This window comes from Malurus melanocephalus, unplaced genomic scaffold (genome assembly GCF_030028575.1).
Source record: "Malurus melanocephalus ecotype Western Australia unplaced genomic scaffold, MMel_1.1 scaffold_496, whole genome shotgun sequence".
Lineage (NCBI taxonomy): Eukaryota > Metazoa > Chordata > Aves > Passeriformes > Maluridae > Malurus > Malurus melanocephalus.
The window spans coordinates 93889-121633 of record NW_026623728.1 but is presented as its reverse complement, the minus strand read 5'-3'; the positions used below and the strand labels follow the sequence as shown (position 1 = coordinate 121633).

General features: G+C 44.1%; 3 protein-coding genes across 9 annotated transcripts in view; 1 reads left to right on the top strand and 2 right to left on the bottom strand.

Annotated features, from left to right (window-relative positions):
• STRADA (STE20 related adaptor alpha) overlaps positions 1-77 on the bottom strand; it is a 10720-nt gene extending 10643 nt beyond the window's left edge. Inside the window, exon 1 of one of the 2 annotated variants that reach the window (XM_057381181.1) lies at positions 13-77. The gene's annotated coding sequence lies outside the window, so the exon portion shown is untranslated. The remainder of the gene's footprint in view (positions 1-12) is intronic. The other variant, XM_057381182.1, reaches the window with a different exon arrangement.
• A 1056-nt stretch (positions 78-1133) lies between these two features.
• Positions 1134-11233, bottom strand: CCDC47 (coiled-coil domain containing 47). Of its 5 annotated transcripts, none has more exons than XM_057381199.1 (13): positions 11136-11233; positions 8671-8936; positions 8444-8551; positions 7439-7613; positions 7132-7253; positions 6548-6613; positions 6078-6179; positions 5129-5239; positions 4714-4799; positions 3952-4010; positions 3316-3425; positions 2968-3135; positions 1134-2700 (listed from the first exon to the last, which is right to left on the bottom strand). In XM_057381199.1, exons 2-13 carry the CDS (start codon positions 8929-8931, stop codon positions 2620-2622), a joined length of 1449 nt encoding a protein of 482 aa, XP_057237182.1. In that variant the 5' UTR covers positions 8932-8936; positions 11136-11233; the 3' UTR covers positions 1134-2619. The 5 variants fall into 5 exon arrangements, with proteins under 5 accessions (XP_057237182.1, XP_057237176.1, XP_057237177.1 ...); XM_057381193.1 differs by lacking the exon at positions 11136-11233 and adding an exon at positions 10988-11045; XM_057381194.1 differs by lacking the exon at positions 11136-11233 and adding an exon at positions 10920-10981.
• A 76-nt stretch (positions 11234-11309) lies between these two features.
• On the top strand, positions 11310-26185 carry DDX42 (DEAD-box helicase 42). Of its 2 annotated transcripts, XM_057381191.1 has the most exons (18): positions 11310-11393; positions 13217-13453; positions 14074-14224; positions 14812-14873; positions 15892-15928; positions 17338-17487; positions 17704-17808; positions 18316-18435; positions 19147-19323; positions 19812-19940; positions 20169-20268; positions 20472-20519; positions 20970-21067; positions 21520-21796; positions 22266-22492; positions 23698-23808; positions 24291-24392; positions 24946-26185. In XM_057381191.1, exons 2-18 carry the CDS (start codon positions 13233-13235, stop codon positions 26017-26019), a joined length of 3189 nt encoding a protein of 1062 aa, XP_057237174.1. In that variant the 5' UTR covers positions 11310-11393; positions 13217-13232; the 3' UTR covers positions 26020-26185. The 2 variants fall into 2 exon arrangements, with proteins under 2 accessions (XP_057237174.1, XP_057237175.1); XM_057381192.1 differs by lacking the exons at positions 11310-11393; positions 13217-13453; positions 14074-14224; positions 15892-15928 and having other exon boundaries at positions 14811-14873.
• Positions 26186-27745: the final 1560 nt, after the last annotated feature.

The window sequence follows — 27745 nt, the reverse complement described above, 5'->3', positions numbered from 1 at the left end:
CCCCTCACGGACCCCTCAGGCTGCGGCCGCCGCTCACCGGCGGGAGACGCTGCGTGTGACGCAAGSGCGCCGGCACGTGACGCGCGGGCGCGCTCGCGTGACGTCACCGCGAGAGCTCCCGCGAGCGGCGGGGAAGGAGCCGCCGCCATGTTGGGTCTCTCTGAGGGGCTGAGGGGCAGCGGCACCAACTCCTTTGATTTTATCTTCCCCCGCAGCGGTGCGGGCCGGGGAACGGGCTGGAAAAGGAGCTGGGGGTGCTGGTTGACAGGCACCCGAACGTGAGCCCAGGTGGGCAAAAACGCCAATGGCACCTGGCTTGTAAAAAAGTGTCATCAGCAGGACCAGGGCAGGGATTGTCCCCCTGTGCTAGGCACTGGTGAGGCCACACTGTGTCCAGTTCTGGGCCCCTCACTTTGAAAAGATACTGAGGGGCTGGACAGTGTCCAGAGAAGGGAATGGAACTCTACACCACCCGGAGAGGCTCAGCCTGGAGAAAAGGAGCTTCAGGGGGGACCTTCTTGCTTTCCACAACTCCTGAGAGGAAGCTGCAGCCAGCTGGGGATCAGGCTCTGCTCCCAAGGAAAAAAGGACAGGATGAGAGGAAAAGGCCTCAAGCTGTGCCAGGGGAAGTTGAGGTTGGACATCTGAAGGAATTTCTTCACAGAAGGGGTTCTTAAACGTTGCAGAGGTGGCTCAGGGAGCTGGTGGAGTGTCCATCCCTGGAGGTGTCCAAGGAATGCCCGGACATGGCAATCAGTGCTCTGGGCTGGGTGAGAAGAGGGGGATCAGTCACAGGATGATTCATCTGGTAAATCTTCTCCAAACTAATTGATCCGTGATTCCGTGGGTCTCTCAGAGAGTGGCTGAGGCTGTGTCCCCAGCAGGGACCTTGCTCTGCCCACCTTCGATGCAGAACCCCGGGGGCAAATCCCCCATCTCCCTCCAGCCCAGCCTGCAGCAGGGAGAGACACCTTCCTCCAGTTTCCACCACAGCACAGCAGAGAGAAGCAGAGAATTCCACCACAGCACAGCAGAGCTCCTCCTGGTGTTTAAAACCTACACCAAAACCCAGCCAGGATAAAAGGAGGCTTTGAGATGCCACTAGCTGAAAGGAACACTGAGACAAAGTGAAGTAGGAGTGTTTCAATTATATTTTACTCTTCATTAGATTGTTCATTTGAATGTTCATATTACAAAATTAGCTGCCATGGCCCACAACTGGATGGGACTTGAGGAAAGCTGTCCACTTACTCAAAAGAGCACAAACTAGTAYTTCCTTTCAAAGAACTGTGTGAAACAATAACATATTAATCTTTAAAGCTAAATAGTGCTAAAATTTCACATAATCTACATTAGTTTTGGTTTTAAATAATTTTACCAACCATTATAAAATTAATATATTTGCATGTATCAGGTTACAGACATTTGCATTTCAAKCAAGGTGAATTATCCCATGCTGGAAGAAGGAGTTTAAGCAATTGCTGTTTCAACAGCAGCTAATTCTTATTGCCTCAGAACCAAGTTTCCACAAAGTACTGAACAAGGAAATGCAGGACATTGTTTCCCCACAAAACTGTTAAAAGTCTGTTACAAACAACAATAAAATGCCTTCTGGACAGGAAGCATTTATAAAATGCAGAGCTCTCCCAGCGAAGTGCTTGCACAGGGCATTCACTTCATTCTTCCCATTTAGACTTAAAACCCTGAAGTGATCACTGACCAGATRAAGAGGACAAATATCCTCTGAAACGTTTTCAATGGCTTGGGGACATTGGCAATTGCAGGTACTCCACTGGATCTGGCTCCTGGCTGAAGAGAACTGGGCAGCAGCTGCTGAGATCAGGAGAGAAGGGGYTGAGGCAAACTTGAACAGTTAAAAATATTGAAGGAAAGTTGGTCGAGTTGCTGACTCACCATGCACTCACTCCTGAAGGAACACTATGCTGACATCACAGACTTCACACTGTGTTAATTTTGCAGCATCCAAACACACAAGTAAGAAACTGTCCATATATTCCATTTCCTTGGTTCTAACCATCTCTGTTTTACACATAAGCCAACCATGCCCACAGGTGACCTAATACTGCTTTAGGCCTTTGTAAAAAAAAAAATGAAGATAAAATAATCACTTCTATTCTACTGGACTTAAATCCCTGAAGAATCCATACTGTGTATGGAAGGCTCTGTGTTGTGCCTTGATGAAAATAAATGCACASTAAATGTTTATTGTGCAGTTTCCCTCCCCCTAAGTTTTTCCCCTTTCCCTCCCAATAACTGAAACCAAAGTTTRAAACCAAAGCATGAATATGTTACCAGCACACGTGGACAGGTTTACAATCTTCTGGTTTAAAAGAACAAATGACAAAAAGCATTCAAGAATATTGCAATTTTTTTTTAAACAGACAAGTAGCAAAACTTTGTACCACCTGGAACAGAACTGCCGAGACAAAGCTCTCCACACATTTTGCTTAATACTTAAATAAGTAACACCAATGCAAGAACTTTTCTCTTAATGGTTACTAGTGTTCAAGGAATCAGAGGATTATGGAGTTACATAGATCTTTGTACCCTGTGAATTACAATTCCACAGGTGGCACCGAGACACTTCTCAGGACACAGTCACATGGCTTTCACTTTGATTTGCTTCATCTTCATCTGCTTCTTCTCAAGCTTCTTCTGCTCACGCCGCAGAGCAGCTTCCTGGAGGCAAGGACAAGGATTTGAATAAACACAGGTGATCTCTTCAAAGGGCAAGCAGATTTCAGAGCCAAACAAAAAAGCCCCCCAGACTGGGTTCACACCTCACCAGAAGCCTTCATTTGTTTCAAAAAGCAGCAGCAAATACCCTGACAGTTSTCTGCCCTCCAGCAAACAGAAATCAAAGTTGCCATTGCTACTCTATCTACAGGCAGCCCTGGAGATCTCCTCGGAGGGATCTACCAGCAGCAGTGTGAACATCCTCCTCACCTCCAGCCGGCGCTGCTTCTCRGGATCCTCTTCATTCATGATTCGCTCCTTCTCCGCCCGTTTCTTCTCCTCCCGGCGGGACTGGGCAGCCTCCTGTCTCTGCACGTGAGTCAGCTTCAGGAARTTCTCTTCCACCCGAGCCCTGTTCTTGTCAGCTTTTTGTTTACCCTTTGCACAGAGAAATGCAAATTTTATTTTATTTTTTATATTGATTTCCCCACAAGTTGGATGCAGGATCTCTAGCAGCCATAAAAGAAATAGAAAGCTCCAGTGGATCCTTAAGGATCCAGTGGTCATGGTTCCAATTTCATACCATGTTCAGAARACAGAAAATCAGACAGCACTCACTTCTCTGTTCAGCCGGAACTTCTTTGCTTTGTCAATGGAGTAGATAACCATGCTCATCAGAGGCAGCAAAGACTCCATGTCCTTTGGGGAAGTGTTGCCTGACCCAGGCACTGAAATAAAAGAGTTTTTTGTTCATTCAGAGAGACTGGCAGGACTTGTCTACTTGCTGTCACGCTCTTCCCTTATGGCTCACATTGTTCACAAAATAAWGATGCTCTTATCCTGCTCTTTAGAAAGCTTCATTTGGAGCTCTGGGATTGAATTTTCAAGAGATTTGAAGATCTATTCTTTTCTAGAATAGATTCCCAACAGGCCACTTTTATTTCAAACCAGGGTAAACTAATTGAGTCTGCCCGAGTTCCTGCAAGGCTTGTGRTTTAAAAACAAGCTACCTCCAAGAGAGAGGAGTGTGAGCTGAGGTCAGCAACAGCAAGACTGAGTGTCCTGTTATCATGACAATATGCTGCTCACTCCCAGTGTATTGCTGCCTTCTATTTATCAGTCAGTAATCCTGTTACATGCACTGAAGTCATTCATCACACATTATCATCCACAGGTGATAGAACATGAGCATGTGACTTACACAAATAAAGCCCAACACTTCCCCCAGACTCATACAGACAACAGTTTTCTTACCATTAAATGTAAACAAAAGTGTCTTTTTAGTTTCGGGCAGTTTTGTAAGCTGGCCCTCCCTGGAGGAAAGAAACAAGTGTTTGGAATCAGTAAAGAATAATACARAATAACAACATTGGTCAGAAAAATCTCATCAGGAACCAAAAGACACTTGGAAAGTACTTAAATWAAATAAACATTAAAAGCYTAGCCMTAATTCAAAGTTAAGTTTCAAACTATTCAGATTCCTGAAGTRTTTYWCMCAAAAGCCTGCAGGGAAAAGGCATGAGTGTGAAAACACACAGCACTGGCCCCTCTGACTGTCAAGAGGGCATCTGAACACTAAGACAGCCTGTATGTTGTTAATTATATTCAGCATCACACACACCCTTGTTTATACCACTAAAGATCTCTAAATATTTTAGGAAAACAAATTATTTTAGAAAAAGTCTTAAGTATTCACTGCCCAAAATTCCACAGTATTCTAATGTGAAAATGTAAGGCCTACCTTTCACAGATTATACACAATTTTAGTACAAGGTATACACATAAGTGTCCTATAATTAAATCAAAATATGTTCCTTTATGTTCATTTATTAAATGCCTGTGGGCATAATACACTTTTGCAAGAATTTTCATGATAATTGAGGTAAGACATCACCCACCACTTAGCAATTCTGAAGCAGCCCCTGAAGGGGGTTAGGAGGTTCAGGGAAATGCTTCTGTGAATTTCTGAAGCACAGCTGAGAATCAGGCTGAACAGAGCTCTGGTTTTATACTTACTCTTGCATAAGTTTTGGACCGGAGAACTGGTCCGAGAATTGGACAGACTCGATCTTGTCAGCGTAGTGTGTGAGGAAATGGATCATCTGAAAGAGAAACAGGGGTTAGTTTTAACTCAACATCAATCCAGGTGCAGCCTACCCACTCAACATGGGTTTGTCAGGTTCCCTGCCCATGGCAGGTGTTGGAGCTGRATGATTTTTAAGATCCATTCCAACCAAAACAGTTCTATGGTTTTATGTATCACTCAGGGAATTGCTGTGTTCAGCTTGCCACAGTGACACTTATATAAAGATGTGAACTTTTCACTTTAACTTTTCTTTTTAGCTTTTTTAGTACATACAAGCTGTAAATGCCAGGATTACCAAGGAGTATTTGTATTAATTCATTCAGGTACTTCAGGTATTAAGYTTACCTTAGCGTCCATCATTCCCTCTGTGACCTCTCCCATCTCTGACAAGATAGCCAACGAATCTGGAAGCCCATATTTTGCACCAGACTTAGGTTTATCACTGCAGAACTCACTCTGTTTCAAAGAKAACAATGAGAAAGGAAAATAAATACAAGCCTGTAAGTATCTTATCAGACTGAAYTGCTCTGGAACAGTGGGACCTCTAAAAGTACCTAAAAAGAAACAATAAAAAATACACTCAGTTACTCAGCCTGGCTGGGGACATTTYAAACAAAGCACAGCACAAAGCATCAACAGTCTTTAAGTTAGTATTTTCCTTCAGAAGTCAGCACATTAAGGAAAAAGATAAAACAATTCTACTACATCCATGCTGGAGTGTTCAAAGTGGATTAAGGCATTTTGTTTACATTGATAACAGAACAAAAACTGGCATCCTACCAACCACACTTCATGCTGTTACTTGAGAGAAAAGATCTGCAAAGCATTGCTTGTTATTACTGGGTTCTTTGCAAGCTTTGCAATTCTTTTCAAGGCTTGTACATATGTAAAGCTTTAATTTCAGATCATGTRAAAACAGATGACTTAAACCTAAATTTTCCACATCACTTATCACTAATATCACTAATGAAGTTTACTTTTCAATGCTTGAAGAAGTCTTTTGTGCAAATTAAATGAGGTGAAGTGACACTCATGTATGCTGACAAAATACTGTAGCCTCTCCTRAACCAACTATACCCCAAAAGAAAGGCACAAGCTGCTTTCCACTGCYTCTTTCCCTGCAGGTCTGACAGGGGGAGCATTTCTATGTTTGATTCCATAAAGTTTTATCTGTWGATGAAAATGTCTTTTCCCCACAAATTTCAGTCACAGGTTTTCAGCTGTTCCCAAGAAAACAATGAATATGCAGATTAGATTCTTAAATGCTATCATTTATCAAYGTGCATGTACATACCAGGTCCTGCATCTCTTTCTGAAGTCTCACCAGTGCTTTTCTGGTTCCAACAGCAAACACATAYGTGTCCATATCTTCATCATTCATTGTCACTTTTATTTGCTGTCAAACAAACCAAAATATGGGTTAAGCAGTCCTGTTCAGGCAGACTGAACAGACAGATGAATAATTACTAACTACTTCAGATTGTAAAGCCACTTTTTATCAAAATGAGGTCTTGAATCATGATAGACTGATCCCAAAACCACTCAAATGATAAAACCTACAGATAAAGCAACTTCCAGTCATCAGCAGTTTGCATTTCACAAGCAGGAAAGAAATACAAACAATTCTTTGAGGTTGTTTCAACAATTACTGAACTGGAAGATATGGAATACTACAGAAATCACCTGGAACAATCAAAAGCAGCAGAACAGAACCAAAGGAATGGAACAGTTTATCAGAGCTAATCTGAAAGGCTGAGTACTCACCACTTGGTCCGACGCTGGCCTCATCATGCGTGCCAGGACATTCAGCAGGTCCTGCCTCTTGAGAAACTAAAAACGTAAGGTGGCAAACACAGAAAACAGCTGAATACATAACAGTAAAAAATTCTAATATCTGAGTTTTCCCTCTGTGACCAATTCAGCTCAAAAGCAGACCCATTTTCTGCATTGGAGGGCTTTGTTCCCCCAGGTCAGAAGATGGGACTGCTCCATCTCATATGCAGGGCTTTGTGTTTGCTGTACTTCCTTGGAATTCCTGTTCGTCCATTTAGCCTTCCAGGTGGCAGATGGGCTCTTCAGCCTACAGTTACCTCTGTTGATGCTACACCTCTGTTTCTATACTCTTTCTGCAAACACTTGCTCTTTGGTGCCCTTAAGAGGCAGAATGCAGGTCTGTACAGACCTTCAGATGACCAGTTTCCCCTCATCTGTGTGTATTCAGAACTCTGTATCTGAATGTCAGCACAAAAGCCAAGCTGGGACTCCATGCTGCTGACACAGGAATGGAAAAGCCTCTAGAACCTGACAACTGGTGACACAAACAGCAGCACAAGTTCCTTCATCCTTACCTTTAACTGGATGAGCATTCCTTCACAGCACACCCTTCCAGAGCACCACAAATTATATATGTGTTCATTTTCTTGATTTAGTTTCCCAGTGCTTGTAGCTTCTTTATTAGTGCCATCATCCCCTGAGGAAAACAACAGTGAAAGAGAACTTCAATCTAAAGTCACAAACTGAGACACCACAGTTCAGCAGAAGGTTTAGAACTGACAACACCACAGTACAGGGAAGGATTCTCTACAGCCTAAATGCCCATCTAAACCCAGCTTTATTCAAATATTAAAACTGAATTCTTGTTATTATGGAACTCACCAACAAGGGCAAAGTTACTTTCYAGCAGCTCCCTGTGAGTGTTGAACCAGGCATGAGCCAGGCGGTTGTTTTTGTTCTTCCCAATGATGTAATTCATGATGTAAGCCAGAAGACCTGTTACCATCAGGATCTCCATGTAATAACTCTCCCAGCTGTTTTGAAGGTGAGCAGGGACCTGTGTGAGGGAACAGAAACTGTGATTTACATATGAATGAGTGAATTTTATACACACAAACAATCTGGAAAACAATACTGGAGAAGCTCCATCCCCAACACAGCAATAAGCTCCACAAAGGCAACAGGACAGAGCTAAGCCTTCATAATGCACTTGGCTCTACTGGGGTGCAGTAATCACACAGAAAACAACTGATAACAGCATTCCCAAAATATCTGCTTAATACAAAGCACTCACTTCCAAGTGAGCCTGGGCTAGCACATATCCCTCAGAGTAAACAGCCCAGCACTTCAATTCACTAAGCATTTCAGCTTGATGCCCTGCCCATGACAGCATTATCTGATGATCATGGAACTTGTGTGGAAATCCAAAGCAACACCCAGTGCCCAGGAACATTCTCAGGATGCCACCAAGAGCCACAGGCTCCATGGGGAAGCAGGGAAGCCTTCATGACCTTGCTGCCTCAGAGGCTAATTAGCCATTYTGCTATCACTAAAGTATGCAAATCTTAATTTTCACTGCCAAGGTCAGCTGTAATACCTAAAAAGAGACCTCATGAGTAATAAAAGTGCAGCTCTTGAGTACCTRATCATTCCGTGAAAGACTATTTTGGGAGGCAAAAAGGTGATGCAGGGTGGGCAGAGACATTGGCTTCAAAAACCACCAGAGCTGACAAGTTTCTAATCTGAAACTTAAACCCTAGAAAAGCTAAAAACACACTGTGTTCATTGTGAATGCATATTAGAACCCCAGTGACATTCCTGGCATACTGTCTTAAGAAAACAAGTGATGAAACTCCAAATAGAAACTGGATCAACAGTTATACCTACATTAACTATTGTTATGGGGTCTTTATTTTTGCTATGAGATGCATCTGGTTTCTCTTCATAKCCTTCAAACTCCTCATCATCATATGGTTCACTCTCCGTGTCACCTTCCTAAAGGACAAAATCACAAGCAGCATGAAAATCCAAAGGCCAGCAAGTAAAATCCAAAAAGAGAAGGTGAGAAAGAAAGGTGCAGGAACAGTATTAGGAAAAACAGAGGAAGGCCTTGCCTGTGTGTCTGTGTCCTCAAAGTCTTCCTGATTTTCATCCTGACCTTCAAGCTCTACAGTGGCTTCTTCTTCATCATCTTCTGTAGTGATGATYCTCTGAGGAGACTCTGTGACTACATCTTCATTCACATCTTCAAATTCAGCAAAGTCATTATCGTCATATTCCATAATGTCATCTCCATCCTCAAATTCATCATACTTKGCCAAAGAAAAGCTCCATGGGATGAACAGGACAGCGATAAAWATATATAAATTCTTCATTTTCACTGCAAAGAAAATGAAATCAATCATTGCAAAAAGTCCTTGTCACTTCTGTTAAATCACACCTCCAGCAATCTCTAATACACACTGCACAATTTGAAAATGAGAGTCATGAGAGTCAGACCAGAGAGAGAAATAAACCCCTTCCTGATCTTGCCATTTTCTCTATGAAGAAARTGACTACTAGTACAAGAACAAAATAACTCTGAAGGTGAGATTCTGGATTCTGTTGCTTGTGGCAGCAGCAAATTCACTTCTGGCCACACTGTTCAAATGAGCTGAGATGGAAAACAGGGATGTTCTGCTACAAAACTAACTCTCCAACAGCATCTCCCAGCCAGTGCTGCCAACTCACTTTCAAGACCACATTTTGTGCCTAAAGTTGTTATTAATTAGCAATTAGGCACATGAATGTGTAACAGCAGCAGTAAAGCTTAAAATGCACTTGATTTATTTAAAGAAAAAATGCTCTGATGGCCTCTGCTAGTCCAAAAGTGCTCATCTGTGATTTTCTAGGCTGCACACTCAGAACTAAGTCCTGCAGTGTCCCATCACAATTTCTGCAGAGAGACATTTCGTTGGAAGTTGTGCTGGAAAAAGGGAAAAAAAAAGCAAGCAGGAAGAGGACAGATGTTGCACTACTCCCCAGAACAACAGAGTAAATTGGGGCTTCACAAGCCCAGAGCTCTCCWACATCAGCCAGAAACCTTTGTGAGTTCACCATTTTTTGCCCWCAGCTTTCTATCTCTTCTGCTTGAGTTCAAAACAATCCCAACGTCCCACTCAGGCTGGGGGATCTTCTCCAAAGTCCAAAAAAATGCTGCAATAACCCCAAAGCTGCACTTCACAACCAGCACAGGGGATCAGCTGCATCAGGCTCTGCTGTCAGGCTCATTTTACTGCCTCCCGCAACCAGATCTGAGTGGGAACCTGAATGTTAATCAGAGTGTTCTCTTACAAACTTAGAATAGAAATGATTTGTTTCTAATTTTGACCAGCATTCCTCTGAGTGCCTCACGCAGGGMACTCACTGCTATGGATGACAAGGACGACTAAAATAAACACCTTTGTCAAAGACTCCTCACTCCAGCAAAAACCTGCACAGAACATGCTCACAGAACCTTAATCAGGATGGAAAGTTCAGCTCAGATGGAACCTCATAGTTTTATGTGAATTTAAGCAGGAAAAAAAACAAAAAAAAACTATACTATTTAGATAGGATGGATTTGCATTCAGAGGTTAAAAAMAACTGGACAACAGAGCCACCTGCTCGACCAAACCCTAACAGTTTCACTGTGAGAATTCCAAGACTATTTCAGCACAGCCACTTTCAGAMGATCTGACAAGTCCAAACAAACTTCATGCAAAATAATCTCCTGCAGCCAATTCGAAGGATACAATTGAACTGGAGGTGGGTGAGAGCTGGAGCACCCCCTTAACTCAACAATCTGTCAGAATGGGTTCCAAGTACAAATTCCAGGCAGCAGAATATCCTCGGCAGGCCCTACACGACCCACACGCCACCGATTTTCCCTTGTAAAAAAAAACCGATTCGTTCTCCGATATCCACACCCGGCTGCAAGGGAAACTACTTCAAACAATCCGAAGGCAAACACTGCTGCTCTCTGTGCTGAACATTCACCTGCTTGGGGTTGGCTCAATAAATCTCGAGTCTAGACCCGACCTCAGTGCAGATTTTGGAGGCGCTTAGGCCGGGCCCTCACCGCGACCCCCGCCCGAAGCGGGGACACCACCGGAGCTGTTCGTTATCCCACCGCTCCAAGCTTCTTCCCGGAACACGAGTCAAGGTTAACAAGATAAAACCAGCGATCTACCGCCGCGGGGAGCGGCCCCTCTCACACCCCCGGGGCGGCGCCCAGACCCTCRGCCCCGCCGCCGGCTCCTCCCGCCCCGCGGGGCGCAGCACAAACCGCGCAGGCCCGGTGCTCTCCGCGCCCGGCTGCTCCTCCCGAAGGTACTGCCAGTACCGAGCTACAGAAGGGATGGCAGTGCGGTCTCCGGTCCAGCGGGGTTGCACAGACCAAGGCCGCGTTACCTGAGTCACAGGCCCGGCCCCCGCCCGCCGTACCGGGGCGCATGCGCACTGCGGGCCCCGCCACATGTGCGGGGGTATGCGGGTACACACGCGTGGGCGGGAGGAAATAAACCCAGCCCTCCGGCGCGAGAACCACACGRRAACCAACCAGGAACCACTCGGGRATCAGCGCGGTCSCGGRGCCGCCGGTGACGTTCCSCTCTCCCGGTGTCTCTCCCGGTTTTTCCGCCTCCCGCCTTTGCCCGGTCCCGCCGCCCTCACCGTTGCTTCGCTGCGGGCAGTGCGCATGCGCCAGGAGGTCCGTGCGTCTTTACGTACCGTGCGTGGGCACGTCGGTGCGTGCGTCGCGTCTCCACCCCCCGCCCCGGTAACCGGGGAAGTGGCGGCGGCGGCTGCGGGGCCGGCGGTGAGTGAGGGGCGCTGAGGGGCGAGTGAGGGCAGCGGGGCTGGGCGCGGCGGCGGATCATCCCCCGCAGGCTCGTGGGGCCTCTCGCAGGCGGGTCCCGCCGTAACCGCGGCCTGAGAGCGGGCGCGGGCGGTCCGGGCCTGCCCCGCACAAAGGGCCCGGCCCGCAGCGCGGTTCCGCGGGAGGAAGGGGCCGCGCGTAGGGCCCGCTGTGCCAGGACAGCGCCTGCCCGGGGCTCGTGTCCCCCACCAACGCCCCGTGGTCCCTGCCATACCCCGTCCTGTCGGGCGGGGGTCTCTCCGTCCTTCCCTCCTGGAACGGGAGCGGTTGAGGCGGATCGCGGCCGTGCCCGCGGRTCCCGGGGAGCACACGAAGGGTCCGTGCCCCGCGCGTTTCCTCCCGCGGAAGGGTGGCCACAGGGCAGCGAAACCTCGGGAGTTTTTCTGCCGTCTCTGCGAACCTCTCCCTGTTCTCTCGCTGCTGGCGAGTGGGCGAACTGACCACATTTTGTACTTTTGCTGCTGTGTGACAATAAAAAAGCGGTTTTCCTTATTTTTTGACGTTAGCGGAAGGGAGGAAAAGGTGTATAAAAACACTGAAGAGGAATAATTACAATCAGATTTTAACTTAACAGYTTTCAAACATTTCCACTGTGCTGTCACAGCAGAAATACACTTCCACCTCTCACCCCTCTGTTGTACGTTTTGATCTCTCGGTTCCACGGATCTGCAAGTGTAAAATCTACAAAGTGTGTGTGACAGGAGGGAAAACAGAACTTCAGGGTCAGGTGCTGTCATGGAGAGCTGAACAGCAGAGTTTTCCCCAAAATCTTCTACTGAGTTTTCATCTTGACTCGAGATTTGTTGAGCAAACCCCAAGCTGCTAAATTTTTCAGCACAGGGACCAGCTGCAGTATTTACCTTCAGATTGTTTTGAAATAAAATTATTTTCTTACCCATTAGTTCTGATCTCGTTGAAGATTCTCAGTGTGAGGATTTGTTTAATAAGACTGTAGCCTTTGGACAGCTAATTATGATGCATTGGAAAGCAGTGGGTGTCTTGCTCTCCTTTTTGCCTTACAGGTATGATTTGCTTGACCATGCAGGTAATTAAATGGCTCAAGAATGGAAACTCTAAATCTTAATATATCAGTTCAGTCTTCATCTTAGAAAATCAGGTTCTGAGCAGATGTTATTTGGAGTGTTTAAAATGCTGTTTGAGAAATAAAGRTTGGAGAGCATATAATATATATGTATAATATAGAGAGATCATATATATGGTTGAAGGTGCTGTCTGAAGAGGAAAAGGGAGCTGGCTTTTGGCAGAGATGTGCCTGGGCTCACACAGAGCCTTGTGCTACTCTGGACCCATTTTTCTGGAGTTTCTGTGTTGCAGGAGTGAGGCATTGACAAGCCATGAAACACTTATGAATGGCACTATATGGACATGCAAAATATGCACAAAACTGCCTTTTAATCTCTCATTCTCCTGATGGTCAAAGTTCTGGCCTGGGCTTTGTTTGTTTTAGATTGCAGACAGGACAGGTAACATCTTAAATATGCTTAAGTAATCTTTGAAGGACACGACCTGTTTTGGAAGGCAACCACTTAGTTTTATTCTTCTTTGGAATTGTGGATGTGTTCACACTGAAAAAAGAGCAAAGCCTCATCCTTTTTGGGGAACAGATTAAACTCTTGTCACTCACAGTTCCACAAGTCCCTGTGTCATGACTGAAGGGACCAACTAATAAGAAAAACCATGACAATTATCTGTAACTGCTTAGAGCAGAAAGAGCATTAATTTGTCTTTTCTCATTTTAACAGGTATATAGGGGACATCATGAATTGGAATAAAGGTGGACCTGGTACTAAGAGAGGCTTTGGGTTTGGTGGATTTGCCATAACCCCTGGGAAGAAAGAGGAGCCAAAGCTTTCTCAGCAGTCCCACAGTGCTTTTGGCACAGCCGGTTCCTCGGCAGCGTTTGCAAAATCAGGGCCTCCTCAGCTGCCTTCCTTCTACAAAATCGGGTCAAAGAGAGCAAATTTTGATGAGGAGAATGCGTAAGTAGAGTTATTTCTTGTTTATGTAGCTCTAGATTTTAATGTGTTTATGTTTCCAAGGCCARGGGAAGTATCTGTGATGTTTATATGTATAAATACATAATAATATACTTAGAAGACTGTTAGATATTACAGTAGCCCATGGAAGCTTTCCTTCTCCAGCTTTCCCCTCTCTAGAACTTATTTTATTCACTCTAGGGTGTTCTCAGAGTTGGAGCCAAGCAGGATAAATTTGTGTTTCTTTTGCACAGGGAAATATTGATCTCCACAATTCTTTATTAACTCTTTTATTGGCTGCATAAATGTATAAGTAAGGCTGAGAAAGCTGGGATTGTTCAGATGGGAGAAGTTTGGGGCTGACCTAATTATGGCCTTCYAGTGCYTGAARGGARCCTATGAGAAAGATGGAGATAGACTCAATTTCATGATACCTATTTGCCCTGCCATCACTTTGGACTTATAACATGAATAATCATAAATAAATAAATCTCAACATCTTTTCTTGTGTCTWTACTGACTTTTATTATCCATGTGGATACTTTGACTCAACCAGAAGCCATGAAAGACAGCGCAGTGCTGACAGCTATGTCCTGACTGGGCTGATGTKCATTTCTTTTCAGATACTTTGAGGATGAAGAGGAAGATTCCAGCAATGTGGAATTGCCCTACATTCCTGCAGAGAATTCCCCCACTCGGCAGCAGTTCCATTCCAAATCTGCAGACTCCGACAGCGATGATGATCCTCTGGAAGCATTCATGGCTGAAGTGGAGGCAAGACTCAGCTTGGGAAATGTTTTTTCATTGATGTGGCTGTACCTGTRTGCAGTCAGGGGCAGCAAATGTCACTCAGGGCTTTGGCAGCTGCATCAAAATGCCATTTCACTTTGATTTTTATTTAGGATGGTGTTAGTTAGAATTCAAAAATTGGTTAGATAGGCAGAGGGTGGATATGACTTATAAAAACTATTTAATTGCTTTGAGGATGACAGAAAATACAACACRGAGCTCTCCTTGTCTCTGAATATCAAACTAAGGTTTTGCTCATTTTTCACTACCTAAATGGAAATTGTTTGAATTTATCACAAGCTGTTTCTTAGCTATAGTTCTGTTATTAGCTGGATTCAGGAGAAATATGGGTAATTTATGTTTTCAACAACACTGTCACAAATTTAGAGTATAGGAATTCAAAGGTATTAGTAGAAGAATTTATTTAGCATAATCAGATATGAAATAAGAGAARGGTAGTCCAAGAAGTGTTGTCTCTGTGGCATAATGGTCTAATTATGCAGGAGCACTTTTCCCTTCCATGTTTTACCATCTTGGTCATTTTAACATATAACAATTTTATGACCTGTTAGGATCAAGCTGCTCGAGACATGAAGAGACTGGAAGAYAAAGACAAAGAAAAAAAGAACGTTAAGTAAGTTCTCCTTTTTCATTCCCATCCCTGCCTGTGTCTTGTATGGTGCTCAGAGAATTCCMATGCATTTTGTTGATGGTGGTTGTTCATTAGACAGTATAGTATATAATAAATATCATTAACAGTRCATGATACCCTATGGTAAATTTGTGCATTACAGCATTATTTGTGCTGTAAAAATGGAATAAGAGGGAAGAATCCATGGCAGCATCCTGTGGCAAACTGCAACAACACTGAGAGTTATCCCACGCGAGAAGCCTTTCTAGGCCACAGAAATTGGGGCAGCACGATGTACTCCTGCCACCTTCCAGATCAGCCTGGATAGTTTTTCTGCTTCCCACATCTTGTAAAGAGCAGGATGGTTTAGCATAAAATTTAGCATTTCTGTGAGGAAAGTAACTCAGTGCTGCTGTTCCTGGAGTACTGGAGGCTCTTCCAAACTTGGTCTAGGATTTTAGATATTACAGCTGATAGTTTAGGTAGCACGTGACAATTGGGGTAATAAATTTGGAGTTTAAATTTGTGCAGCTTATCTGTTTGTTTTTGAAAAAAGAAAATAGTTGATTCTTGATAGAAATGTGAGATATATTGGTAGAACTTACATTGCATGGGGTTGATCAGATTATACATGGTCCTGACACAGAACACCGGATCCAAATCACCACCTGGGGAAGTTCTGAACTGGATTTGCACTTCCTGGCTCATATTCCTCTTCAGTTATGGGACCTCTGTAGCATCAAGAGCTTAGACCAGGATGATCTTTGATGTGGCTTCTGCTGGGAAGATGGAGTCCTAAATCTTTCAGTCTCAGTACTAGGAGTAAAGAGAAGTCTTTGCAGGGTTGCTGCTATGGTTGGCACCAGATATGAAAACTCCATGGGTTGGGAATATAAATGTTGCCAAGTTGATAGTGTTGTGTCTTCCACRAAATCTGGAGCTCAGCACTAATCAAATGAAACTATTGAGCTGAGTCTGTGGAACACTTGCAGGGAAGTTTTTTCTCCGCTTGTTTTTCCAGGGGTATTCGAGATGACATTGAAGAGGAAGATGACCAAGTGAGTTCCTATGCAGTCTTTCTATCTTCTTTTTTGTTGTTTTGTTTTTTTTTTTACCTTCACTCTCCAAACACATAACTGCCAGGGACAAACAAAATTCCAGTATGGTGCACAGTATCYGGACAATTCAGCAGGAAGCTGTAGTGGTTACCCTGCTGTCTCTGCCCTTCTAGGTGTTTTAAGAAGAATATTAGACAATTGCATTTATTGAAGATCTTTTTCAGTCAGTTTGAACTTCAGCTTTCTGTACAGSTTTTTCACTGTCTGAGGATCTCACAAATTGCAGTTAGCACAATCAGCTCCAGAGACCAGGGAGAGTCTGTTGGACTGTGGAGGCACCTTGTAGTGAAATGTGGGGTCTGTTAAGAGCAAAAATCAGGCATTTTGATCCCTATTTTCAAAGAAGCTTCAGTTCTCATTGAGTTTTATAAACATCACTGTAGCAGAAATAATAAAGAGAAAATACTTCATTTCAAAACATACCTTACTAGTGAGTTTTAGTTACTAACTCTTGTGTTACTTGTATAAATGCAGAGCTTGCCAGGGTTGTCTGGCTTGAGGCCTTTGCTTGCAGAGTGGTGAGTGTAGCTGTGCCAAAGTTTGAGCAGAGGTGGCTTATGTTTGGGGACAGCTGTTCAAGTGTATTGTGTGCACAGCTCTGTGACTGAGGGATATTGGCCAGGAAAATGGAAAAGTCAGATGAGTATATACATAAATTTGTAATTGAGCCTTGCTTTACAAGTCTGATCTTAAATATAAAGTCAAGTGAGACTGGTGTTTTCTCTGTGAGAAAGTCTTGGTGTGCCAGTGAGACACAAACATCTTTGTGAGCTCTGAGAATGGCATGTGACAGGGTGGCACTGTCTTAACTTGGGCTTGTCTTGAAGGACTCTTCTGAAATAGTTTCTTTCACATTTGTTGTTGACTCTCTCAATGAAGAACAGGTATATTTTAATTTCTTAGAGTCCAGTTAGGGAAAGTAAAGAAACTATATTGGGCATAGCTTGTTTAAAAAAATTAACATATGCTTAGAGACATTGTGTTTTCTGGTTAGAAATGGACAGATTTGTGCTTTGTTCATGTGGAAGTGAGAGTAGATCCTTCTGTTGTTAAACATAGCAAAGACTTGGTAGAAGAAGTTGTTAAGCAGGCAAATTAGAGAAGTTTGGGTTTTAAGAGCATTCTGTGGTGTAGCTGACACTGGAGTTGTTTTCTTGATTTGTACGTCTTGTCCTTCTGGGTGTATCTGTTGGTGTTTGTCAGAAGAACCAGTTCTAGTGAATGTAGTTACTTTTTTCCTCCGTGGTGGCTGTGAAAGCAAACAGCCACTTAGCACATACATCACTTCAACAAACAGTAGCAATTTTGCATCCTATTGTATGTGAGTTTGCTGATCTGTTTTGCTGCAGGAAGCGTATTTTCGCTACATGGCTGARAACCCCACTGCTGGTGTGGTGCAAGAGGAGGAAGAGGATAACCTGGAGTATGACAGTGATGGGAATCCAATTGCACCGTCCAAAAAAATCATTGATCCTCTTCCACCTATTGACCATTCAGAGGTAGGAGGGAATTGTGTTCTGTTCTCTTTGAGGGATTTCCAGAAAGCAGGAGCTGAGCAGGCCCTGTAATATTTCAGTGCTTTCTTAGSTAAGTCATATTAAAGGTCCTTGAAATGGTTTAATTTAAGTAAATGTTCTGGCAGATAATTTAAGAACTTCAGAAAAAAAGGGAATCTTGATCTGGACTAACTGAGTAATTAATTAATTACCTTGCAGATTGAATACCCACCATTTGAGAAGAATTTCTATGATGAGCATGAGGAGATCACCAGCCTGACCCCACAGCAAGTGGTGGAGCTACGGCATAAGCTGAACCTCCGGGTAAGCTGGGCATAAAACTGTCCTCCCAGCAGCTTTTACTCCCTTTTATTTTTGGACTATCTTACTTTAATTTCTTGACATTTTCTTATGGATTTGTGTAAGTGAGCAGTGAGGAGTGCCAGTTATATGGTTACACCATATAACTCCAGAGCTGGGAATTAAAACTGGGAATGTTATATTCAGAAATCAGTTCTTTGCAATCTGTGAGATGTTAGTTGGGTGACTTTCTGTGAAGGCAATTATTTGGGGTAGGACACCAGTTATACACAAGGAGGTAAAAACAACATTTTGTAGCTCATGTTGACTGACAGATAATGTAAATTTTTATTCCTGAAAGTCTTATTTACACAACACATCTGGAATTTGCCCCCAGTGAAATTTAATATGCACTCAAGAACTAAAATTATTTTTCAGAGGCAGATTCTTTTTTTTTTGTTTGTTTTTTTACAGATTGCTCGTTATTTTTYTCTCACCATTCACGAACAAAAATCTTTTTCTCTTTCCAAGGTCTCCGGGGCTGCTCCTCCAAGGCCTGGCAGTAGTTTTGCTCATTTTGGATTTGATGAGCAACTTATGCATCAGATTAGGAAATCTGAGTATACCCAACCCACTCCAATACAATGTCAGGTGAGTGTTGTTACTTCTCAGACTTCCAAAGAGAACTAAAAGAACACATGCAAAGCTCCCTCATCCATATGAGGATGTGACAGATACAATTCCAGCTGCCTGCAGAGACCTGTGGGTTTTTCTAGAGAAACAGCTTTGATATTTTTTAATAGAAATTTTTTCCACTATTTTTTCTTGGTAAATGACTGCTGTAAATATATCCATATTCCTTTTACATTGTTTTTTTTTTGGTAAATGAAGAACTTTCAAGTATATTAGCAATCTCTTGCTTATAGAAATGTATGAAAAGTTTGGATTGGTTTTTTTGTTTTAAGAATTGTATTAAAAATAACCATATCAGTATCTGAATAAAGAGCCATAAATTGAMAACTTTATTCCTTGAAGAGCTGTGCAAACTAAAGGGGTTCTACTGCAATGTTTTTGACATTCTTAGAGCTGGACAAGAGACATTTGTGTATATACAAATATATCCTTGGGGTGCTTTACTGTGCCCAGACATTGATTTCATTCAGGCCATCAACAGTCCAACATGGTAATGCTTTCCAGCCCCTTAAAACAAATTCCATCAGAGTTGAACTTAGCAATAAAATTGTGTAAGCATTGATAAATTGTTGCTGTGAGTCCTCTGTCTCAAACTTTCCTCTTGTTGCCTGAGTTTTCCTGTACTGTCTAACACAAGGTGGGTGTAATGTACAATTTCCTTCTTTTTAGGGTGTTCCAGTGGCACTAAGTGGCAGAGACATGATTGGAATAGCTAAAACTGGAAGTGGGAAAACAGCTGCCTTCATCTGGCCCATGCTGATCCACATCATGGATCAGAAAGAGCTTGAACCAGGGGATGGTCCCATTGCAGTGATTGTCTGCCCAACCAGGGAGCTCTGCCAGCAGGTAGGTGTGCAGCATTCCTGTGTRTGCCAGCCAGTCTTCTTGGAGAAAAAGGCAAAATTCTTGGCAAAAATTACCACAAAATCTCAGTTAAGTATYTGAAGAATCTACTCTGTACATGAGTAGCCTGGTTCTAACTCACAGCTCTTTCCTGCCCTTRTTTTCTTAAAGAATCTAAGTTTTTTAATTTTTGCACAGTGCTYCTGTATTATTTTTAGGTATAAGAATGCTGTGGATGCATTGCCACAGATTGTATGTGCAAAAGGATAGAGCCTGCAGGTTAAATTATTGTTGGATGCCTAACTAGGTTTCTCAAGTTACTGGAAATTATCCACATGTATCAAAGTATTCATGCCTGAGGAGTTCAGAATAATTTCATTATGCTGGTAGCTGAAAAGTGCATTTCAGGAGCTGTGCTGTGTTTTCAAAGTAGGTGTGTTGTCTCAGAGGTGTCTGACCTGAGCTGTGCTGTATTTGTGTCACACCCTCAGATCCACTCGGAGTGCAAACGCTTTGGCAAGGCCTATAACCTGCGCTCYGTGGCTGTGTACGGAGGAGGGAGCATGTGGGAGCAAGCCAARGCCCTGCAGGAGGGGGCAGAGATCGTGGTCTGCACACCAGTAAGTACCTGTGTGCACCAAGTACAGGCTTTTGCATTGTTGAGCTTGAAAAAWGTTGTAAGAATCTGTTCTATGACAATATTGACACTTAATTCTAGACTGAAGCCTTGAGATTTTCTGTTCTAAATCTCTGGTAAGTCAGGATAAAAAGCTGCTAAGTGGTTGAAGTCATTGTATATATCAACATTTTCAAATATGCTTTAAAAACTTGGAGTTTTTTCCTACTAGGGTCGTTTGATTGATCACGTGAAAAAGAAAGCTACAAACCTTCAGAGAGTCACTTACCTTGTGTTTGATGAAGCTGACAGAATGTTTGATATGGGGTTTGGTACGTATTGAACCAAAGTCACTGTTTTGGAAAGCAGTGGTGCCCAATCCCAGCTTTGTGAATCTGTGAAATTAATAATGAGTGAGAAGCACTCATTTAAAGTGTGGTTATGTGTTAAATAAAGCAATGAAACTGCATTTTGATTTAATTCTATTAAATATTGAGAGTATAGTGTTGATAAGAGCATTTCTTCTCCTTTGCAGAATATCAGGTCAGATCAATTGCAAGCCACGTACGTCCTGACAGACAGAGTGAGTAAACAGTGAGTCTGGAGCAGAGCTTGGATTTCCAGTTCTGGACACAGCCACACCAGGAGGCTTGTGCCAAAGTCCCTGGTGTTATTCTCAGCACGGGCTGTTGGGAGGGAGCAATTGTGATATTGGCATTCAGCTCATTTCTCTAATCCCTCCACTGATTACACTCAGCAAGGATGATTAGCTGAATTCATGTTCATATGCCTTGAAACTCAGTGTTCTGAGCAGCAGTTCTCCATATTATCAACATTTCAGATGCYATGAAATGTGTTTTCACTTTGGTATTCTAACAGTGGTTGGTAATTTCCATTAGAATCCATAAARCCTCAGCTTCAGCTCACTGACACTCAGGAATCCAGATCCTCCTTCACAACATCTGTGCAGTGTTTTCACAGTTCTGAAAGAAAGTTTCTACTTCCAGGAGTTTGAACTCTGTTTCTCTTCCAGCCCTCTTGTTCAGTGCCACGTTCCGTAAGAAGATTGAGAAATTGGCCCGGGATATTCTGATTGACCCAATTCGTGTTGTGCAAGGAGACATTGGGGAGGTAATACTATGGCTTACGTGGGTAATACTATGGTTTATGTGGGAAAAAAGCCTTGCTAATATATTGAAACTGTTGAGGAATTTCACAAGATGCCTTCAGAACATTATGTTAACTAGTTCTCAGTATTTTTTTTTAATGAGGTCCCTTTATAACAAGAAATAACTGACTGAAGCCCCTTCTTTCTGGGAAATTTTTTCCTTGGTTTTGCTTAAGAGAAGTATCAGCTTTCCCAGCTCAATCACAGGGCCTCTATTCATTGATCTAAGCTATTACTGTATAYAGGGAGCATCATCCTTGAAATAATATTAAAATGTGTAAAAATTAAATATTTCAGAGAAACTTCCAGGTAGTGCTATGAACTGTACTGCACTGTATTACCTGTGATGCAGAATTTTTGGGGAGTCTGTTTATTCCTCCCACCTTCCTGACTGTGAGGACATTTCTCCCCTTAGGCAAATGAAGATGTCACTCAGATTGTGGAGATTTTCCCCTCTGGGCCCAGCAAGTGGAACTGGCTGACGCGGCGCCTGGTGGAGTTCACMTCCTCTGGGAGTGTCCTCCTCTTTGTCACCAAGAAAGCCAACGCAGAGGAGCTGGCCAATAACCTSAAGCAGGAGGATCATAACCTGGGGCTGCTCCACGGGGACATGGACCAGAGTGAGAGGAATAAAGTCATTTCAGAATTYAAGAAAAAGGGGATCCCCATATTGGTAGCAACCGATGTGGCAGGTACGTGACATTCTGGAATGCATCTCAGACAAGCTGTGKGTATCAGCAGAAAGGCAAATATGTTTGAGTGAAAGACAACCAGGTTGGCTTCTGCACCTGCAGGACAGTGTTCCAGGTGCTTTTCAGAGCTGTGGAATTTCCTGAGCTGGAAGAGACTCACAGGGGTCATGGAGGACTCCTGGCCCTGCACAGACATCCCCAAGAATCACACTGTATGCCTGTGCAGTACATGGCATTGGCAAGGGGTGTTATTTTAGTCTCCTAATGATGCCTAAATTACACTCTGACATACTTTTTAGTATACAGAAAGAAAATAAGCTGTGTCTTAAGGAAGTGGTTGATGTTCATTCATCACCCGACACTCCTTTTGCCCACTGGACCAGAGCAGGGTGATACCCTGGTACCAGAGGGATTTCTTGGAGTTAATTTGGGATAATTACACTTCCCACCACATTGCTGTTTCTTCCAGCTCGAGGTTTGGATATCCCTTCCATCAAGACTGTCATCAACTACGACGTGGCTCGGGACATAGACACCCACACGCACCGGATCGGCCGCACCGGCCGTGCAGGGGAAAAGGGAGTTGCCTACACTCTGCTGACCCCCAAGGACAGCAACTTCGCTGGTGACCTTGTCAGAAACCTGGAGGGTGCCAACCAACATGTCTCCAAAGAGCTGCTGGATCTGGCAATGCAGGTATGAACCAGCAAAACTCCTTGAGATGGGGAATTTCACTCCAGATTCAGCACAAAATCAGCCAGCTCGCATTGCTGGCTCCATCATGTGTCAGCAGTGATCTTTTGGGGATCTGTCCTGGTTTAAAGTTGGTTTCCTGGTGTTTTAATGGCCCTTGAAAGAATCCATGAAGATTTTGGAATGGAGTATGTGATCTATTTTGGGGCAGGCAGTGCCTTGGAAATCGGGAGCTATAATCTGCTGGTGTCAGCAGAGCACTCCAGCATCTCATTACAGTCAGATTTATGGCAGGCACCTGGGAGATGCAGCTTAGTTGAAAGCTAAACTAGAAAACAATTACAGGGACATTCACTCTGTGAAAGGGTTGTTCCTTGATCATTGCACCTGCCTGGTAATGCTCTCTGGCAGGTTTGCTATATTTAGGTATGACAGGTGCTGCAGCAATTGTGCTTATGCCACTCAACTCATCAACTCTTTAATTTCTTGTCTTTTGCTGCCTGTGTAGCTACAAGAGACCTCAGGCTTTTTACTGATTCCCAAATTCAGAGATGGATTAGCAGACCCGTAGCTACATTAGCAAACAGCCTGGACAGCAGCTGCCAGGAATAAATACTTTTTCTGACATACAGAGGCAGCATTTTCAGAAKGGACAGAATTAGTGAGGCAGAGCTCTCCTGTCTGCCTTGAGAGGAGCATGAGAAACCAACTGACTCACTCACATTGGAGAGACTGTAGGRCATAAAGAGGTGCAGCCAACTATTATTTAAACACTGGAAACAGGAGGTCTTGTTTGGCTGACATTCCCTGGCCACTGCTTAGCACAGAAAGTTTTGCTGACAGATCCTTATTTCTCCTTAGCCAGGCACTGGGCTAAATCAGTGAAACCAAAGGATGAGCAAGAGCAGAGCTCCCAAGTGATGGCATTGGAAATTGTGTTTGTTTCTGGGTTTATTARAATGCAAACCCCAAAACCTTMWCAYGGATRAGAGTTGAAGGCATAAAATTYRTTTTCATAGAAAGCATTTGTAACCYAAAGCATCAGACCACATGACAACTGTCTACAGCAGCTGTGTGGTTGAATTGAAAACAGTATTTATGTTTTTCTTTTGAAATGCTCAGTATCCTTTTTTTCCCCAAGCCTCATTATATTCATTTGTGAAGCTTTTTATTCCCTGTKTTGAGAAACATTTGTCCTTTTGTTACAGAATCCATGGTTCCGGAAATCCCGTTTTAAAGGAGGGAAGGGCAAGAAGCTGAATATYGGTGGTGGTGGCTTGGGATACCGCGAACGCCCTGGGCTGGGCTCAGAAAATTCTGTAAGTAGAGATGCTGGAGAGGTTGTTCACAAATTCTTTGGACTTTTACACTTAGTATTGATTACTCTTTAATTTAAAACATCTTGGTACTGGATTACAGCATCTGCTTTAAAAGTTCTCATAGCTCAGCATCTCTCAGAGTTAGGATCAAGTATCTCAAGTGAAAGTCTTCTGTGCTGTTGTCCTCTTGTCAAGAGTTTTGTTTAGAGCCAGAATGATCCAGAAGGTTTGGAGATTCCTCATAGAATAGACTGTCACTGTAAAATAAATGCTAATTAATTACTTCAAAAGCCATTTCTGGGCTGATTCTTGGCAGAAAAGAAATGGAGCAAACTTTTCCATTGCTCAGGGCTCTCCACAAGTCTGTCATTCTTAGTGGATGTATTTCTTGAGTGAAGGGACAGGATAGATTTGGGGAGTGGTTGAATTGAGAGTGTCTGCGTGGGATAAACCTCTGCAGTTGCCCTTTGTGTTTTTCACAGGACCGTGGAAACAACAACAGTGTGATGAGCAACTACGAGGCCTACAAGCCCTCCACGGGGGCCATGGGGGACAGGCTKACAGCAATGAAAGCAGCTTTCCAGGTTGGTTCCATGACTTGGGCTCTTTTTCTTCCATGCAAATGCAGCAGCCCTCTTATTTCAGGGAAGTTGAGCATGGTGGTTGTGACCGTGTCACTGGGAGCACACTCAGCAGTGCAGTCCCRAGTGGTGGAATTAGGTGCAGGCTGGACTGAACATGTTTGCACAAATTTGCCAAACTTACTTTGTTTTCTGCTGCTTCTTTGGTGTTTTTTCTTTCTGGATTCTGTGCCTGGGTTTGATCCTGTTGAGGTTGCTTAGCAGCAATAGTATAATTGCAAACAAAAGAAAAGGGGAACAAAAGCTTTTTCCCTTCAGTGTAAAACTTAACCCCACCATGTAAGAATTGCCTTGTTGGTGTGGTCTGGTAGGAAGTACCTGTTGTTAGCTATGTGTCCATAAGTACAGCAGGAGTGTAATCACTCCAAGACTGACTTTTTCTGGGAATTCTGTCTCCCCTAAATCCAAGGCGGGCTTGTGAACGCACGATGACTCCGTGTTCTGTGTGGCAGCTCAGAGCCAAACCCGCTCTCTTTTATCTCTTCCTTTCCTGCAGTCCCAGTACAAAAGTCACTTTGTTGCTGCAAGTTTAAATAACCAAAAGACTGGGAGCTCTGCYGCTGGTGCCAGCGGCTGGACCAGCGCCGGGAGCCTGAACTCCGTCCCGACGAGTTCAGCGCAGCAAAACGCCACCAATCCCGACAGCCCCATCGCAGCCACCGCGGCRGCAAAGGGCGTCCCGGGCTTCACCAGCAGCGGCAATTTGAGCAGCGTTCCCACCTTCCCGAGTGTCGGAGCGCAGGGCTTCAACAACACAAATGCCGGCGCCAACAGTCGAGARGGCGGTGGCGGTGGCGGCGGTGGCGTCGTCAGAGAACGGTACAACGACAACCGGAACAGTCGGCACTGTGAGGCCCCGCGGCGCGGCGAGGGCGGTGGCCGTGCTGATGGCGGTGGCCGTGCTGATGGCGGTGGCCGTGGAGAGGCCGGTGGGCGTGCTGATGGTGGTGGCCGTGCAGATGGCGGTGGCCGTGCAGATGGCGGTGGCCGCTACAACGACACCCAGCGCTACAACGACACCCAGCGCTACAACGACACCCAACGTTACAACGATGCCCAACGCTACGACACCCAACGTTTCAATGACTCCCAACGTTACAACGATGCCCAACGTTTCAATGATGCCCAACGCTACAATGACACCCAACGTTATAACGATGCCCAACGTTACAACGATGCCCAACGTTTCAATGATGCCCAACGTTATAACGACACCCAACGTTACAACGACACCCAACGTTATAATGATGCCCAACGTTACAATGACACCCAGCGTTACAACGATGCCCAGCGCCACGGCGAAGGCGGTGGCCGCCACGGTGACCCTTCCCGGCACAGCGACGGCCGCCACGGTGACCTCCATCGCCACGGCGAGGGCCGGCACTTCACCGACTTCCCGGGCGGCAGCGGCAACCGCAACAACGGTGACAGCAGGAACAGCACGGAAGGGAGGAACAGCGAGAGCAGGAACGGAGAGAACAGGAAGGATGCCAACAGCCGAGAAAACAAAACAGATGGTTTTGCTGTCCCAGAGCCCCCAAAAAGGAAGAAAAGCCGGTGGGACAGTTAAAAGCTGGGGGTTCACAGCCTGGAATCTCTGCAGGTAGTGTTGTCTTTTTCCAGAGGATTTCTTGGGGTTTTTGGTAACTGGTTGTTCAGCAGCTGGGGCAGGAGAAGGAAACCTTGAGAACGCCCCATGCAAGTTCATCTGCGGACAGAAATGCACACAACACTCAGTCAAAGAAATCATTTTGATAAAGCTCCCTGGGCTCTGCTTTGAAACATTCAGTGCTCGAGTGGCTCTGCTGGATTTAAACAGATCTTGACAAAAAGAAGCTGTTCCACATGCTTGGAACSTTAAGAAACTGTTGTCCATAGAAGTATAAATTAGTCTTTTCTTAACCAGCGTTCACATTTCCAAACCAGTCCAGTCCACCTAGAGATGCTCAGGACCTGCCTGTTAGACATTAATCTTGCAGCAGTTTGGKCAGTATGGTGAGTTCTTCCCCCATGTCCTTTTCACATACTCTCTTCTCCCCAAATAATTTGGCCTCCAGGTTGCACCTTACCTCTCTCCCCATCAACTAAGAATGCATCAATTTGCTTTGCTGAAGGTGGGGCAGAGCAAGTTGATTTTTCTTCTTTTTACTTTTTTTTTTTTTTTTTAAATTTGATTTGATTTGTGTGTGTAACTGTTCAAGGGATCCTTCTCCAGTCCAGCAAACCACAAATCCACTTGTAGTGTAGGTTGGACTCCCTGGCTTGTTTGTGGTCAGTACTCAATTCCAATCCCATTGCCCAGATATTTTTTTTCTTTCAGAGAACCTCCTGTTTCCTAATRTCCCTCATTCTGGTGGAAGCCTGCATAGCAAACCTGTCTCTCTGCTGTGCCTATGCACCCTCTGTTCTGAGAGGGTTGAGTGCTTTCTTCAAATTAAAAACAGAAAAGGGAAAACAATGTAGATACACCACAACAGTCAGAGGCTGGAGCCCCCAGGAAGTGTGGCTAAAAGAAGATGCTTCACTCAGAAATTCAGGGATCTGTTGCTCAGAAGCCTTTAGGGAGAACCCAAAAACAGTTCATGAAAAGAAACAGCTCAAATCTGGCCCCATATTGGACACATGTAGTAAATCTGTAAAATCTTGCTTGCCCATTTTTAACTTGTTGTATGTATTACCTGTTCATTAACTTTTTTTTTTGCCACGAGGTAGGGAAGAACTTTTCAGTTGGAACATGTCAGCACCCACCGCTGGCACATTTCCACTGGAAGAAGTACCAGAAGCTGTCAGGGTTTTGTGACATTGTGATGTTTTCTTTATCAGCTGTGCATTTACTTTCTGCTTGCTCTAGTAAATGTTTTATTACTGGTACAAAAATACTTAGCATGTGCTTTTTATTCTCCACTTCCTTTGGTTGCCCTGATGTGTGGATGGAGAGCTGACTGTCTGGAGATTTGATTGTGTCTCTCTCACCAAAAGTTGAGGACTGTAGTTGATAAAAGGTTTCMTGTGGTTTTTCTTAGTATCTTTCACCCCAAAATATTTCACAAACCCCCTTTTAGYTTCAAGGCCTCCTGAGGAATAGATTTTCCTCTGTGAGATCTGACTGACACCTGAACTGGCTTCAGCTGAGAGACCAAGTCATTTGGGCATCCTCAAAAACCTGCTCTAATCTGTTGGAATTTTTTTAAAATAGCTTCCAGAATTCCCTCCTCACAGTCTGTGCAGGAATCCTTGCCCTGGTTTGAGCTCTGCACATTTGGTGTGAAGACAGGGGTGTTTCAGGGCTAGGCCTT